Genomic DNA, 16533 nt, shown 5'->3' on the forward strand with positions numbered 1-16533 from the left:
ATTCTTCTATTAACGGAGCCGTATATACTGGTTAATGATTTGGTTAGAATAATCCTACCCAAAATCCAGATATTGGAATGCTTTAGCGTTTCACATATGTATGAAACGCTACCTCTTTTAATGGATGGTTGTTCATCGTAGTGGATGCGTGCCTTTCAGGAGGGATAAACACCCAAATTTTTTGTTGTTTCATGTTACCTTCTTTATGACTCGAAACTTCATTCATCAGTTTCCAACGTCAATTTTAGCAATACTACTATTTTCCAGTCTCGAATGTCTATCTATCGATTTCTCCAAATTCAAAATCTCAAAACCCACACCCCAGTTTTGTAGGACCTCCTGAACCTGTACCTCATAGTTTTTTATGGTAACTGGGTGAACCGTTCTGGTTATTAAAGAAACAAATCAATGTCCATGCTTGTTTTCGCGCATCTAGACTAATCTTGAGGTCAAGCCTTTATTTTATTTATTTGAGCATGCCCTTCACAATTCCTTATTTTATTTATTTTTTTGGTTGGGTTTATTTGAGATGCTAAACAACGAATTAAACACAGCATGTGTGACGCTAGCATTAATACTCTTCGGACAAAGTTACAAAAACGCAATTTTTGGATGAAAAAAAGAGAAGAAAAAGAAACACCAAACAAGGCGGCGTCTTTTCGTGTTGTGGGGGTGTTAGGATACCTCCTTATTACATTTTGCATTTTCAGACTTTGACTCTTTGGTTGGCAAATGCAGAATTCATTTCATCATAATACATTTTGAAAAATTGAAAGATAGAGACAACCGAGAAGCAGCTGCGGAGCAGTTTTTTTAATTCTCATTTAGCATTCTCAAAGCATCTACAAACCAAAATAACTAGTACTTCACTCCTTTTTCTTCATTATTTAGATGATTGGTTGGTCATAACTTTTTACAAAAAGGCAACATAAGTAAACAGAGAACAAATCATGAACTATTTTTTCACATTGTATACTACTCAAAGACTATTACAGATTCATAATTGTTCCACCAATATCGTTCAAATAGACACATAATTTTATTTTGATTGTAGTATAATCCAAAAATTTTAATTGACAGTCGAATCCAGAATGTATAATTTAAGCAAAAAAAGTTATATACACAACATTCAACCCATACAAGTGTGGAACCCGGTTCCCAACACGCTCACGTAGGTGTGGAACCCACACGTAGGCCTCATCCTTAGTTACATAATCTTTCAAAATGTCATGTGCTCCCACTATTAATCCACGCATTGCACTCACGCACTCAATTCTCGTTCTTGTGGATATGATTAGTGTTGTGGTTGAATGTTGTGCACGTAACACTGTTTGAAAAAAAAAAAAAAAAAAACCTCCAAATGCCCCTTGTATGCCTTTGGGGAAGGGGATGGGTCAAAGCCCAACTCCAGGGCCTGGTCCGGAACCATCCAAACCACATTTCATACTACCCGATAGTCCGATACACAACATTGAACCTTTTTTTTTTCGAATGGCAAATTTTATTTATTTTTATTAATCTTGAAGTTATTACAACACTAATAGGAGTAAGGAAATCATATCAAAGGTCAATTTTGTCCAAATCTAGACTCAAACCAAAGATTGGCCAAAATCCAATCAAACCAAAGATTGACCAAAAAAAAAAAAACAATCAAAGACCGGACAAAGCCACCTCCCAAACACCTTATGTGGGTCTAAAATACCCGGAATCAACAAACAAATACCGCACCGCATTGAACCCGCAACAACAAAAGGGTTCTACTTTACCAACTGCAAGGGAAATTGACCGACTAATTGTTCAGAAATTGTTCAGTCGAATTTCGAAGAAGAAGAGCACGAGGAGGATTGGAGCTATGGTGAGTGGCCAATCCACTGAGGCAAGGCCGCTGTTCCATCTGCCGTTTGAGATAACCATTGAAATCCTATCGAGATTGCCCGTGAAATCCCTCTTGCGTTTCAAATCCGTTTGCAAAGACTGGTACGCTCTCGTGGAAACCCCTGATTTTATCTCCAAACATCTCCTAACCCACTCCACTCCCAATCGCACCTCTCTCCTTGTGACCACTTACGATCGTGAAACCCAAAACTATGCCATGTCTTTAGTAGTTGACGATGGGTTAAGTACTGGCCCTATCAATCTCGATTTCCCATTTCTGAATAGGAGGAATTATCTTCCCATTGGCCAACAGACTGGGATTAATTATTTTTATATTGGGGGTATCTGTAATGGTTTAGTTTGCATAAATTTGTCTCACCTTGGATATCCATTGATTCTATGCAATCCCTTGACCAAAAAGTTTCGGGAAATTCCGGATTCCAAATGGAATGGGTTCAATGGGAATGGTTACCATGGCTATAGTTATACAAATGTTAATTGGGTTAGTTTCGGGTTTGGCTTCCATTCCAGTGCTATGGATTACAAGTTGATTAGGATTGTGTTTTATGCTAGTCCTACGAGGGAAGACAATGTCCGAGCTGATTTGTATGTGATGAGTACTGATACTTGGAGAGAAATTGATGTTAATAAGCTTTCGTTGTTCTTTGAGGAGTACGACTTCGTGCAAATTCTTGGATATTCTGCTTCAGTAGTCTTGAATGGAATTTTCTATTGGCCGGCACAGTTAATCCTAAGTGATGAAGTGCTTCTTATGTCCTTTGACATGGGTGATGAGGTGTTCCAAAAAATAAGAACACCAGTGCGTTTGGATAGGACTTGGGATGATATTAGCTGGCAGTTTACGGCATTAAATGATAAACTTGCTCTAGTTGTTTCTTTTGATAAAAGGGGTTTAGACGTGTGGGTGTTGAATGAAAACGAGAGTTCTTGGACTAACCAAGTTAAAGTTGGATCTTCTCCGAGGATTGCCCGCAATTTAGGAAGTGGAGAAGTTTGTGGAATGACAGTGGTGGGATGTGCAAAAAATGGTAAATTTTGGGTGACTGACCATAAGGCAGTAGTATCTCATGATTTATATCTCCTTTCGTATGATCCAAAGGCCCAGGAAACTATGGATCTTTATTTTGGTCAAGTTCCACGTCCATCTTCTTTTTATTTGTATGCCGAGACCCTGCTTCCAGTCATGCAACCCAATGAAGTCGTGCTTAACTAGAAGAATAACAAAAGGAACCGTTGAATTCATGAAAGTGGCTCATGTGTGAGATGCAGCAATTCTGTTTGTTCACGCTTATTTTAGTTGTGCAACTTTAACTGTCCAATGGACCAATATTGCACTATCCTAGTCTCCCTTTGAATGAGTCACTATCACAATGTGTATTCTTTCCCAAGTTAGGAATTATTGTTTTAGAGATGAGATGAGGATAACAAGGGTTTTATTACTGACCTTAAGAAGGAATAACAAATAGGCTTCTCTCACTCTGTTGAGAATGCATCTTTATACAAGCAAGCGGAAATGAAGGAAAATATGAATATATGTTGTCACTTATTGTGATCTTTTATTAACCGAGTCATATATATTGGTTGGATACTTGGTTAGATTAATCCCACCCAGATATTGGAATGTTTTAGTGTTTCTTGTATGTATGAGGCACAATGTGAGAGGGAGTAATGTAGATAAGTATACATCTTCCATTCAATGGTGGCACCATGTGTCATCGTCAAATAATGTCACCGACTACTAACAAGCTCCAAATGGGGCCTGTGGGAATCACCCTGCAGGCAAGGGCGGAACTAGGTTTTGTTTCGGGTGCCAAGCCCGAGTCCTTTCCACTCCCCCTCACTACCTCTTTTAATGGCTGCCCATCATAGTGCATTAAACACCCAAAATTTAGATTGTTTCATGTTACCTTAGTTTTTATGCCTCGAAACTTCAGTTGTCAGTTTCCTACATCAGTTTTTAGTATACTAAGGCTCCGTTCCAGAAACCTACAGACCTCGGATGCCGTTGATCCCACGTTGGCCCCCTCGGTTTTTTTTTTTAGAATTTTTGGACGGCTCGGATTGGCCGTCCGCTGGCCGGAGACGGCCCGGCGCGGCCGTCGATACGATTTCCCTCCCCGGCGCCTATTGGTACCTATATAAATTCTTCAAAACTAAGCACCTCCTTCTTATCTTTGTGGAACAAGCCTTATTATTGAACAAAAAATAAGTTCTTATTCCATTTCTGGAACGGAGCCTAAGTCTCTAAAAGTGGATTTCCGACAAGGTTGTAAGCAATAAGAAATTTTATCCATTGTACCTAGAAAAGATAACCGGTGGCAAAACATCAATGAAGGGTTGAGTTTGGCAAAATGCTATTTAGACGAAACATAGAGTCAAGTTATACAGTGATGTGTATAAATATGAAAGAGGCCGAATATTTTCCATGTCTGTCAAGAGTGGACTCGTGAAAAACATTTCAATTTAGGGGGTGCCAATGTGAGGAGTTGAACTCGTATTCTAAAGGTATAAATGCAGGGGTGAATGAAAGGGTGGGTGGTGCTTTGGCACACCCACTATATAAGCTAGATCTCCCCTTGTATGTGGGATACAATGCCAGTGCATACTATTCATTAATTTGCTTCACTTCCATTGTGATACAATACTGGTGCATACTATACATGAATTTGCTTCATTTCGATTGGTGTCACGGCCTAAAGTCGTTTGAGTTCCTCGAGTTGTAAGGGTGCAAGGGGGCAGCTATTTCACTGGTAAACATTGGGAGGTAAGGTTGGTCTCCACTCCTCTCACGCCCATACCCAATCGGTATTACATGAGTATTGTTATTGTCATTGTCGTCGCTATATGGTCATGCGACTATTTTCTTCTGTTGGTCTTGCTCTTGCAAAGTTTTAACATCTCTGTAAACATGTATATCAGTAGTCAGATAACCTGATGGCTAAAGATGTTGCGACAATGGTTTGTATCTCAACGAGAGTCTGCCTTATCTATGACAGTCAACGATCTTGGAGCCGATATTTCATGTGAATTTCGTTCAAATATCATTTCAGTGTTGTCGCATCCCCATTGGTGTTTCTTTGGAGCTTAAATATGCATGTATTCAGCTGAGCTTATTTATTAGGACGTTCAAATATCATGGACATTCAAATATCCTTGTGGAAATCACATTGCGGGCTGCGTGGTATGGGCAAGGGTGGAACCAGGCTTTGTTTCGGGTGCTAAGCCTGATCTACACTACCCGTTTTAATGGTTGTTCATCGTAGTGGATGCATGCCTTAAACTTTTAGGACGGATAAACAGTACCCAAAATGTAGATTGTTTCATGCCTTCCTTTTTTATGCCTCGAAACTTCATTTATCAGTTTCCAACGTCAATTTTTTGCAGTACTAAGTCTCTAAAAAGTGGATTAATAGTCTCGAATGTCTATCTATCGATATTTCCAAATTGAAAATCTGAAAACCCAACACCCCAGCTTTGTAGGACCTGTACCTCATATTTCGCGCACCTTGACTAATCTCGAGGTCTTAAGGTTAGCAACAGGGCAAGTCTTTATTTTATTTATTTGAGCGTGCCCTGCAAAGTTCACAATTCCTTATTTTATTTATTTGAGATGTTAAACAATGAAACACTTGAGTGAATGTGTGAGCATGTGTGACGCTAGCATTAATACTCTTGGGACAAAGTTATAGAAACGCAATTTTTAGAAGAAAAAAAAGAGAAGAAAAAGAAACACCAAACAAGGCTGTTCATTTTACATGGGTGGCGTCTTTTCGTATTGTGGTGGTGAATTAGGATACCTCCTTATTGCATTTTGCACCTTTTTTTACTCTCTTTGGCTGGCAAGTGCAGAATTCATTTCATCATAATACATTTTGAAAAATTGGAGAAGCAGCTGCAGAGGAGTTTTTGAAATTCTCATTTGGCATTCTCAAAGCATCTACAAACCAAAATAAATACTTCACTCATTTTTCTTCATTTAGATGTTTGGTTGGTCATAACTTCAAAAAAAGGCAACAGAGTAAACAGAGAACAAATCATGAACTATTTTTCACATCTATATATCTATCTAATAAAACACGAGGGAGGATTTTTGTTGAATTCCAATTTTGGAAAGATTTGATTAGGAGATTTGGTAATGATAAATTTGGTTGGGAGATTTGGTAATGGTAGATTTTTGGAAGCTTGATTTTTGGTGGTGATTTTGATTGCCGATTTTTGGTAATAAAAGCTTGATTGAGCAATACAGTCTTTGGCGTTTATTTTCATTTTCAGTTTTCTCTCTCTCTCCCCCCTAAACATTCTCTTTCCAGTTCTCTTTCCTGTCCTCCTAATCCTCGCCTTCTCTCCGGTTGACTCTCCACAGGCATGGCTCTTAGTTCTTTCTTATCTTTTCTTTTCTTTTTTCCAGCCAATTCTTTGTTTTCTCGGCACGTTGTTTAGAAAATTAGTGTTGGGTTCTAATTGGGAGTTGGAGTTAATCGAAAAATTCTTCTAACAACCATATTGCATAGGCATAAGATTTATTTTTAAAGTTATCTTTGAAGCTTGGGTTTCTCAAACTCTTTAGCTTATGTTAAAAGGATAGATTTATTTTTTCCCTCCGAAAAAATACACTAATTAATCGATTATTTGCTATCTCAAACTCTTTAGCTTCTGTTAAAAGGATAGATTTATTTTTTCCCTCCGAAAAAATACACTAATGAATCGATTATTTGCTAATTACACACTAAATATTAGGACAGTACGAAATAGGGCATTATTTGCTAATTACAACGAAACACTCAGTGGCCACCAACTCATCCGACGTTTCGGGTTGGAGCCCCCTCAATTTGTCGCTGATTGATCACCTCAATCTCTGTACACATCTTCTCCATATCCATGAAAAAATCCATTTGGTTCTCTCTTTCCTGTAAGAACCCCCATCCTCAATTTCGCACTAGACTAGGGTTGTACTAAATTGCTGTTTAATCTTCAAAACAAAGAAAAAAACAAATGAGGGTTCTACCAACTCCTCCCAGGCCGAATTTTGAAGAAGAAGAAGAAGAGGAGGAGCTATGGCAAGGGCGACGTTCCATCTGCAGTTTGAGATAACCATTGAAATCCTCTCAAGATTGCCAGTGAAATCCCTGTTGCGATTCCAGTCCGTTTGCAAAACCTGGTATGCCCTCATCAAAACCCCTAGTTTCATCGCCCAACATGATATAACCCAGTCCACTCTAGATTCCACCTCTCTCCTCGTAATCACTTACAATGGTAAAACCCAAACCTTTGCCATGTCTTTAGTTAATGAAGGGTTTAGTAATGGCCCTGTTAATCTCGATTTCCCGTTTCTGAACAGGAGGAATTATCTTCCCATTGGGATACATAATAGGGGGGATTTTCTTTCCGTAGGGGGTATATGCAATGGTTTAGCTTATATAAGTTTGTCTCACGTTGGATATCCATTGATTCTATGCAATCCCTCCACCAGAAAGTTTCGGGATATTCCGAATTTGGAATGGAATTGGTTGGGTGAGAATGATTACAATCGCCAAATGCTTGTTAGGTGGGTAAGTTTTGGGTTTGGCTTCCATCCCAGTGCTCGTGATTACAAATTGATTTGAATTGTGTCTTATGTTACTACTACTTCCATTCAAGGTGATGTTTCCAATGATGATCATATCCGAGCTGATCTGTATGTGATGAGCACTGATACTTGGACAGAAATTGATGTTAATAAGCTTTCTTTGGTCTTTGGGGAGATCAATGACTTTGGGGTGTACGATGTTATTGTGCACATTGTTGAATGTTTTGCTTTAGCAGTCTTGAATGGAGTTTTCTATTGGCCGGCATGTCTGGTCTCGACTTATCAAGTGGTTGTTATGTCCTTCGACATGGGTGATGAGTGATGAGGTGTTCAAGAAAATAACAACACCAGAGTGTTTGGATATGACTTGGAATAAAGCTAACTGGAAATTTACGGAATTAAATGATAAACTTGCTCTGGTTATTTCTGCTGATGAAAGGGCCTTTGATGTGTGGGTGCTCAATGAAAACGAGTTTTTGTGGACTAACCAAGTTAAACTTGGATTCCAAGCTAAACTGGGATCTTTTCCATGGCTTCCAAGTTACAAGGGAAATTGGGAAGATGCTGAAAATACGGTGGTGGGAGGTTTGAAAGATGGTGAATTGTTAGTGGCTGCGCATAAAGTTTCTGGTGATTTAAAGCTCTTTTTGTATGATACGAACGCCCGGAAAACGAAGGATCTTTGTTTTGGTAATGTTCCACATGAATCTTTTGCTTATTTGTGTGCGGGAACCTTACTTCCAGTCATGCAAGTCAATGAAATAGTGCTCAATCAGAAGAACGAGAAAAGAAAGCTTTGATTTCTTGGAATTTACTCCAGTGCGATATTTATTTTTATGACGTTTCCTCTGATCATTCGTTTTTATTTCAGTTACAGTTGCTTAACAATGCCTCAAAGTAGACACTTTTGAAAACTAACGTAAAACTACTCTTATGCTAGTGCTATGTTGAGTTCCATGTATGACACTGAAAGTACTTTCTTTTGAATATGTAATCTACAAATGAATTGACCGTGCCAACGGCACCCTCTCAAATTTTACACATACAATTCTCTGGATTGTGATTGTTAGAATAAATGGATATAATAAATAATATCGTGATATTGATATTTGATTGTAATTAGGATGATTTTCTTCCATAATTAATTGGTATGATTTTCTTCCTTAATTAGGGTCCCTCTCCTCTATAAATAGAGGAGCTCATTGTATAGTGTTATCGAATTCAATAAAATATCTCTTCTCTCATATTTAACAGTGATAAACTCTTCCCATAAATCAAACCTCGTAGGACGAGTATGGATTTTTGGTCAAACCTACAACAGAAAAATCCAAAGGAAAAACAATGTAGAAAATAAAAGGTCTAACTGTTCAACTCACCTCACAATTATCAATCTAGGCTAAAACTGGAACAAAAAGATTCAGAATCATAGTCTAATCCCCATTTCAATCAAGACCTGCACATATAAAATGGTTGAGATCATCTCTTTCCTTCATACTAACATAGACTGACTGCCAATCCAAAAAAAAAAAGAAAGACCCTGACAAGTAGAACTCTACTTACACCCAGGCAACATCAAAGGGGCTTGTACTGTTGTACAGCTACATCAAGGTTGTGCGGTTAAGTTGAGCTCCTGCGTTAGTTCGTATTCCTCTCTCGTTGCACTTCGTAAATCTTTTGATCCATACCAAATTGATAGATTTTGTCACTGTTTTTTTATTAATGATATTTGTCTCGAAGCCGTTTCCATGTTAGCGCTGTTTTCTCTTTTAGTGCTATTGTGTTGCCTGGGGTTACTTGTGTCGCTGTGGAGAATGATTAATTTGGTTAGAATTGGAATCAAAACTTTTGTATTCCATAGTCCTATTCACTCTCCCCTCTAATCATATTATTATGATCGGTGTTTTCAAGCATTTGTGCTTTTGTTCAGGTTGGCTTTTATTACTTCTGTACTTTCCTTATGGTTCAGCACAACCAGTTATATAGATTCTGCTTAGCCCATTTCATGCAAACTAAAATCTTCTGTACAGGGTTTGTCTCTGTACCTCTGCTCATGCACGATTTAAGCCGCAGGATTGCACAAAAGACTCTTCGGGCGAAAAGTCTTTTGTGCAATCATGCCACTGAAATTGCACGAGAACAGAGGTGTAGACACAGTTCGGTACAGACAAAGTTCGGTACAAGGGACCTGAGGTGATTTCATTCGGTTCTTCATATTTGGATAGGCTGTTGTCTGGAGTTGGATTTCTTGCTTCCCATTTCACAGCGTGCCAATTGTAATTGTATTCTCCTAGATTGTTTAAATCACCCTTTGATTTGCAAGCATCAAAGGAAGTGTCTAAGTTTTCCATAGACATAAATATCTAAGGTCCCACGGGATTATGTGCCACCAGCTCGTCCTTTTGGCAAACGAAGCTTTTCAATACTTTTTTTCATGCACCCACATTGGTTATAATCTTTTTGAGCTTTTTTCTTTCTATGCATACAAGTTTGGTGGGACCCTTAAATTTTACTCCCTCCGTCCCCATTTTATTTGCTTGTTATTAGGAATACAACTTCTTAGGAGCTGCTTTTATAAGTCTTCAGATTTTCACAATTAACCTAGAGATTTCGAACTTGCTATGGAGTCAAACCCTTTACTTTTAAACCGAGGGGGATAAATTGGAAGTCTACCCTCTTTTGGTTGCTAATTGTAGAAATGAAGCACCAATTTGGGACGGCTCAAAATGGAAACATTAGCAAACAAAACGGGATAGAGGAATAGTAGTATTAGAAAGGATGGTTTTCCAGGAAACAATATGAAAATGGCATTGCTACAGCAGGGGGTCTGATCCGAGACCGCCATGGAAGGTGGATTAAAGGTTTTCAAAAATATATTGGGGCTAGTAATAGCATGGGAGCCGAGATGTGGACTCTTCGTGACGGTTTAAACATGGCAGCTGATCTCAATCTTAACAATTTACAAGTGGAAACTGATGCCAGTCTTGTCGTTGTAGCTTTAAATTCTCACAGTGATGTTTCTTATGCATTAGAGTTCTATTATTTGTGACTGCAGGACCCTATATATTGACCAAATGCCATGTTTCGGAGATTTACTAAGTTTGCCGAGAGGATAATAGAAGTGCAGATTTATTAGCTAAGAGCAGAATAGAAGTGCAGATTTATTAGCCAAAGATACTTCTAATCTTAGTTCTTTCAGTTGTAATGTTGCGAGTACGCCCTCCCTTCTTTTATGTTGCAACAACTTCATGATGATTAAATACCCCAGAATCTCTATTGTTTAGTTTTCCATGAGTCCCTCTTTGAGCAAGCAAAAAAAAGTATTAGAAAGGATGTATAAAATGTGTTTTCTTAGAGCAAGTCTACTTGTTAGTGCTAAAATGGCATTGTTAAATTTATTTATTTTTTTGATTGACTACAGTGCTATTTTTTCAACAATAATAAAGTTATTTCATCAGTGCGTGCAATGTCAATTTGGTAGAATTACGTTTCTCAGCTTTGGTAACAGTACTCTTTTCCCTTTTTAAAGGTGTTGTGGCAAGTTTGACAATGCCAAATCTAATAAGAAAGATGACATCTGTCAAAATGTCACACTGAATTCGGCGCAAAATTGAAGATGCTAATTTAACTATTCTGACAGCATCAAGGGGTGCACTTAGGTGCTAGGAGTAAGGAGGTCAATAGTTCAATCCCTCGAAGATGCTAATTTAATTAACTATTCTGACAATACTAACTTTCACCGAGAAAAAAAAGTAAGCTTATACAAATCAAATTTAAAAGCGCCTCCACGGCAGAATGCAATAGTCTAGTTAAAGTTCAAACAATCCTTCTACCACCACACCCATTCACACATCCATTTACACACCCACACTCACAACAAAGCTGGAGTCCGCACATACTACACACTCAATGTGTGTGGGTCCCACCTTTGTTGTGAGTGTGGGTGTATAAATAGGTGTGTGAATGGGTGTGGTTGTAGAATTATTGCTCTTTTAAATGTGGGGATGTCAAATTTTTTAAAGGCATCTCTGACCAAGGATGTCAAATATGACACAGCATAGCAAACGGATGAATTGGCATTGAACCAACTCCAACCAAGATGTCAATTGCTTAGCTATTACTACCGTCGTGTTCATTAGATACACAGGATGACATAGAATATGAAATTAAGAACTTTTTGTGCGAGTTGAATTAAAACCCGACTTTGGAAAAATTAAAATTCTGTGCGACCTGTTCATGAAAGTATGATTTTCAGTGAGTAAAATTAATCCCGGCTTCAAGAATAAATGAACTCAAATTAACCTCCCAAACTCCACCCAATTTTGAAGAAATAAATGAAGATGTAATATTTCCCTCTCTGAAGAAAATAAGTCAATTAAAGATCTGAAAATCCAAAACATATTGCATGCAATTACCTCTCTCTTTTTTTCCAATCTTTCCCAATTTTGAAAAGAAAAAAAATGAGAAAGTCATAAGAATTATTAAAGGGCACTAAGTGGGGGGAAGATTAGGATAAGTAGTAATAGTAGGATGTGCAGGGAAAAGGATGTGAATTTGTTAAATTCAAATTGGTAATCCAACAACCAACGAAAAGATACCACCTACTCCCTCCGTCCCTTTTTAAGTGTCCTGCTTCGTAATTCCAATTTATTAAAAAGACATCATCATTATACCTTTCACATCAACTTTTTCCACCACTTTCCCTATTTACCCATTATCATTACATTTTTACTCACTTACTTTTTAAAATGGAATCTACTTTTAGGGACAAAATAGACAATTCACCAACTTTTACCCACTAACTTTACAAAATGGACACTTATTAAGGGACAGCCCAAAATGAAATACCGGACTATAAATAAGAGACGGAGGGAGTATTACTTTATAAACATAAATGAAAAACCTATATATATTCTCCATTAAGGGATGGAATTTCGGAGGCTTATGGGATTTCAACACATTTGCTTATGGGAGAAGTATTTATAAATTTGATGACATCTCCTTTCTCATGTCAAATGTTTTCGTTATTATTTTACATACAAAAACTTAAAATTGAAAACATAGCAAAATAAGAAAATTGACATTTAGATTAAAGGGAATGACTTCGGTGTCCCCGGTTATTTTGGGGATATCATAACTTTTGGCATAATAAAATCATTATGAGTATAAGCAAAACCCATTACAAGCATAACAGAACCATAGTAAGGCATAACCAAAACCATAGCACCTTTGTTGGGTTTAGCTACGCCTTGGTTGGTTTTTTGGATATTCCTTGGTTATGTCTTGTTTGGGTTCTGTTATACTTGTAATTGATTTTAGTTATGCTCTTAATAATAAAATTATACCAAAAATTACGGTGACTCCAAAATAACCGGGACACCGTAACATCGTCCCTTAGATTAGAATGGGTATTTTAGAAATGTCAGATTCTAGCAACGAACAAGGCCGACCCATTTTACTAGGCTGCGTAATTGGTACTGCTTGCTTGCGGGGAAGGCGGGAACGGAATCGATCAAAGCCCAACTCCATGGATCCGGCGTGGATTCATCCGACCCATATATATATATATATAGCCACCATTTTTGAAAAAAAAGCTACTTTACCGATTCCAAGTAAAAATACACGGGACTGGTCAGAAAATGAGCCAGCAGTTTTGTGGATCAGTTGTATAATCAGGAGTAAATTGTTTTTGAAGAAGAAGAAGAAGAAGAAGGCAAAGCAGACTAAGCAGTAGCCATGGGGGGTAGCCAATCCACTGTACCAAGGGTGACGTTCCATCTGCCGTTTGACGTAACGATCGAAATCCTATCGAGATTGCCAGTGAAATCCCTCTTGCGATTCAAATCCGTATGCAAAACCTGGTACGCTCTCATCGAAAACCCTGATTTTATTGCCAAGCATCTTCAAACCCATTCCGCTCTCAATTCCGCCTCTCTCCTAGTAACCACTTACAATCGCGAAACCAAAAACAGTGTAATGTCCTTGGTAATGAACGATGGGTTTAATAAAGGTCCTATCAATCTCTATTTCCCACCTTTGAAAAGGAGGAGTTATCTTTCCGTTGGGGGTATCTGTAATGGTCTTGTTTGCGTTAGTGTTTCTCGATATGGATTTCCCTTGATTCTATGCAATCCCGCAACTAGACAGTTTCGAGAAATCCCGGGTGCCGAATGGCAAGGGGCACACATTCCGGATCACAATGTGTTGTTAAAAGTTAAACGAATCAGTTTTGGGTTTGGCTTCCATCCCAGCACTAATGATTACAAGTTGATTAGGATTGTGTATTATGCTAGTCCTATCAGGAAACACAACATCCGAGCTGATCTGTATGTGATGAGCACTGATACGTGGACAAAAATTGATCCTAATAAGCTTTCATTGTTCGTGGGGGAGGAGGATGAATTTGGGGAGGATAACAACTTTGTGCTCGTGGAGATTTTTGGATCTTCTGCTTCAGCGGTCCTGAGTGGAGTTTTCTATTGGCCGGCACATGTAGCCTCAACTAATGAATTGATTGTTGTGTCCTTCGACATGGGTGATGAGGTGTTCAGAGAAATAAGAACACCATCATGTTTGAATAATGAAACTTGGTATGCAACAAACTGGCGATTGACGGAATTAAATGATAAACTTGCTCTGTTTATTTTACTACCTTGTGACAGATACTGTGATGTGTGGGACCTGTGGGTGTTGAATGAAAGTGAGAGTTCTTGGACTAACCAAGTTAAAGTTCGATCTTCTCCAAGGATTGCAAGTACTGTGGGAAATTGGGAACGTGGTGAATTAACAGTGGTGGGATGTGCAAAAAATGGTCAATTGTTAGTGACTTACCATACAATATCTGGTGATTTAAATGTCTTTTTGTATGATCCACAAACCCGGAAAACTGTGGATCTTTATTTTGCTCAGGTTGCGTATGCACCACGTGTTTACTTGTATGAGGGCACACTGCTTCCGCTCATGCAACCAAATGAAGTCATGGAAGTAGAAGAGGAAGCACTGAATTCATGTGAGTAGCTGTTTTGAATGCCTTGTCTGTTCAGTGTTCCCGCTTATTTTAGTTGTGCTATTTAAAAATGCCTCAAAGGTTTCTCTGTTATGTGGGTAATATATCTTTGACCCTTGATTTCTATAACATTGACTGCCATAGTTTGGATCCTATGTTCAACTTTCAAGTGATGTTTCATCATTTGAGTTTCTTGTATCATCGGGTGAGCGTAATGTTTGGACCATTCTTCTCTTTGGTTTTCCAACTATTAACTTCTATGTGTACTCTTTAATTTCTCACTTCTCTCCCGTGTTAATTTTGAATGGATGCAGGTGCAATACACGTGCCCAATATGTAGGAAATAGCTATTAATGTGGTTGAATGATGTGCAGTATTTGATTTGTGTTTGAATGATGTGCAGTATTTTAGTGGCGCCAAATGAGCTCTCTTCTATGTTTACCACTTAAGTTTTCTATTGTGCAATATTTGAATTATGACATATCAGCTATTGATTTTCAAAAATGAGTAATTTGATCATCCCTATTGTGCATTGCTTATGCTATGGATTTTGAGTGAAGAAAGCAAGGAAATGAGCACCTAAATTGAATTGGGTCTCCATGCTTGTTCTCTCTGACGCCTTTCGGCTTTGATTTGGAGTCATGATTCAACAACATAACTTCCCTTGACTTGATGGTCTAGGGGGCACTATTTCAGTGATAAAACATTCTAAGAGACTTTGTGCATATATTGTCAAAAGTTAGGTCTTTCTCCAGTCCTCCCCTGTCCATGCCCTCATCGATTGGGGAGCATATGAGTACTCCTATTGTTGTAGTTATTTGATCATCCCTAAGGTATTACAATCAGCCAATACACAGTTGCTTGGTCTGTAGAAAGATGATATTGAAACCTCTATAGTCCAAGTAAACAGCTTTCAGAATTCAATCGCTTGCACTATTTTTCTCTTTTTCTTATTCTGCTAGAGTTGGGACCTTTTCTTTTTCTTCTCCTTTTTTTGTCTGTAGAGTGTATCCTTTCTTTCGTGTGAAGGAGAATAAAATTCAAGTTCAAAGCATTTTGGTTAATGAGAATAGCTGGGAAGATGTACTGAGGCTATTAGCTAATGGCTGGAAAGGAAATTTAGGGGATGATACAAAGTTACAAACACTAAATTGAATATATTCAAGATGAACTTGAGGAAAATAGGCTATGTTCAGAAACATACATGTATACTTAAGGAGCAATTGGGATGCACTTTTCTTATCAATGATGTCTTTTACTATCATTTCAATGCTTATGTAACACTTTTGACATCAATGGATTTACCTTTTTGCTGATAAAAGGAACTGCTCAAGGAGCAATGGGTGCAGAAGCCAGTCTGAGGCACAGACGAACGCTAACTGTCAAACTAAGGAACGATCAAGACAATAAACCAAGTCTACCATTATGAAGAAAAGTAGACTACGAAAGTTTGAAGTCATACGTTTTCAATGATTGAAGGTTCTTTGGGAAGGGGATAATGGTGGAATCATACTGGTGGAATGTCAAGAAATGCTTAACTTTTTTCTTGTGATGATGCCGTGGTTGACTGCTTACTAGTTACAGCTATATTTTGGAGCTATTGTTGTTCCATGCAAATAGAATTTTCAACTCTTGTTGCATGCCTTCTGATAATTCTTTGAGCATAAATGCACTTGTCTTTCTCCTTTCTTTGGTTTGAGAAACTGTTTCTATTGGCATCTATTGCTGCAGGTTTTCTGCTATTGATGAGGGGTCTTTCAAAGAATTCTAAATCCTAGTAATTTGCTTCGACTTATGATTTGTTGAGTTTTACCTATTCTTCTAGTACACATGCGTGTGCATCGCAGTTTCTTTGAACTACTCCAAAGATGCATTGCTTGGTTGGGCTTACTTCACAATTTACTTAAGGAGAAAGGTGTGCCACTGACTCACAATTACCTTGTGTCAATTTTATTCAAAAAGTAAATTTGGAGCATTGTCATATTTATCCCAACTCTAAAAGAAGGGGACAAGTAAATAATGTGCGATTATTGCCGATTTGATTCTATTGGTATTATTTTTGCTTCAG

General features: G+C 38.1%; 3 protein-coding genes and 1 non-coding gene across 4 annotated transcripts in view; all 4 read left to right on the forward strand.

Moving 5' to 3' along the window:
* Nucleotides 1-7765, forward strand: part of LOC131327438 (putative F-box protein At2g16220) — a 79753-nt gene extending 71988 nt beyond the window's left edge. Inside the window, exon 2 of the mRNA XM_058360607.1 lies at nucleotides 6935-7765. Within this exon, the coding sequence (XP_058216590.1) occupies nucleotides 6951-7499 (549 nt within the window). The 5' untranslated portion in view covers nucleotides 6935-6950 and the 3' untranslated portion in view covers nucleotides 7500-7765. The remainder of the gene's footprint in view (nucleotides 1-6934) is intronic.
* Nucleotides 1724-8503, forward strand: LOC131327434 (F-box protein At3g07870-like). Its single transcript, XM_058360595.1, has 2 exons — nucleotides 1724-2671; nucleotides 7789-8503. Exons 1-2 carry the CDS (start codon nucleotides 1853-1855, stop codon nucleotides 8260-8262), a joined length of 1293 nt encoding a protein of 430 aa, XP_058216578.1. The 5' UTR covers nucleotides 1724-1852; the 3' UTR covers nucleotides 8263-8503.
* Nucleotides 8504-12877: 4374 nt separating this feature from the next.
* LOC131326991 (F-box/kelch-repeat protein At3g23880-like) lies at nucleotides 12878-16154 on the forward strand. Its single transcript, XM_058359934.1, has one exon. It carries the CDS (start codon nucleotides 13196-13198, stop codon nucleotides 14474-14476), a length of 1281 nt encoding a protein of 426 aa, XP_058215917.1. The 5' UTR covers nucleotides 12878-13195; the 3' UTR covers nucleotides 14477-16154.
* On the forward strand, nucleotides 15018-15125 carry LOC131328166 (small nucleolar RNA snoR100). The gene has a single exon (XR_009200441.1). It is a non-coding gene; the product is annotated as a small nucleolar RNA snoR100 (small nucleolar RNA).
* Nucleotides 16155-16533: the final 379 nt, after the last annotated feature.

The sequence above is a fragment of the Rhododendron vialii genome, chromosome 5a (genome assembly GCF_030253575.1).
Source record: "Rhododendron vialii isolate Sample 1 chromosome 5a, ASM3025357v1".
Taxonomy (NCBI): Eukaryota; Viridiplantae; Streptophyta; class Magnoliopsida; order Ericales; family Ericaceae; genus Rhododendron; species Rhododendron vialii.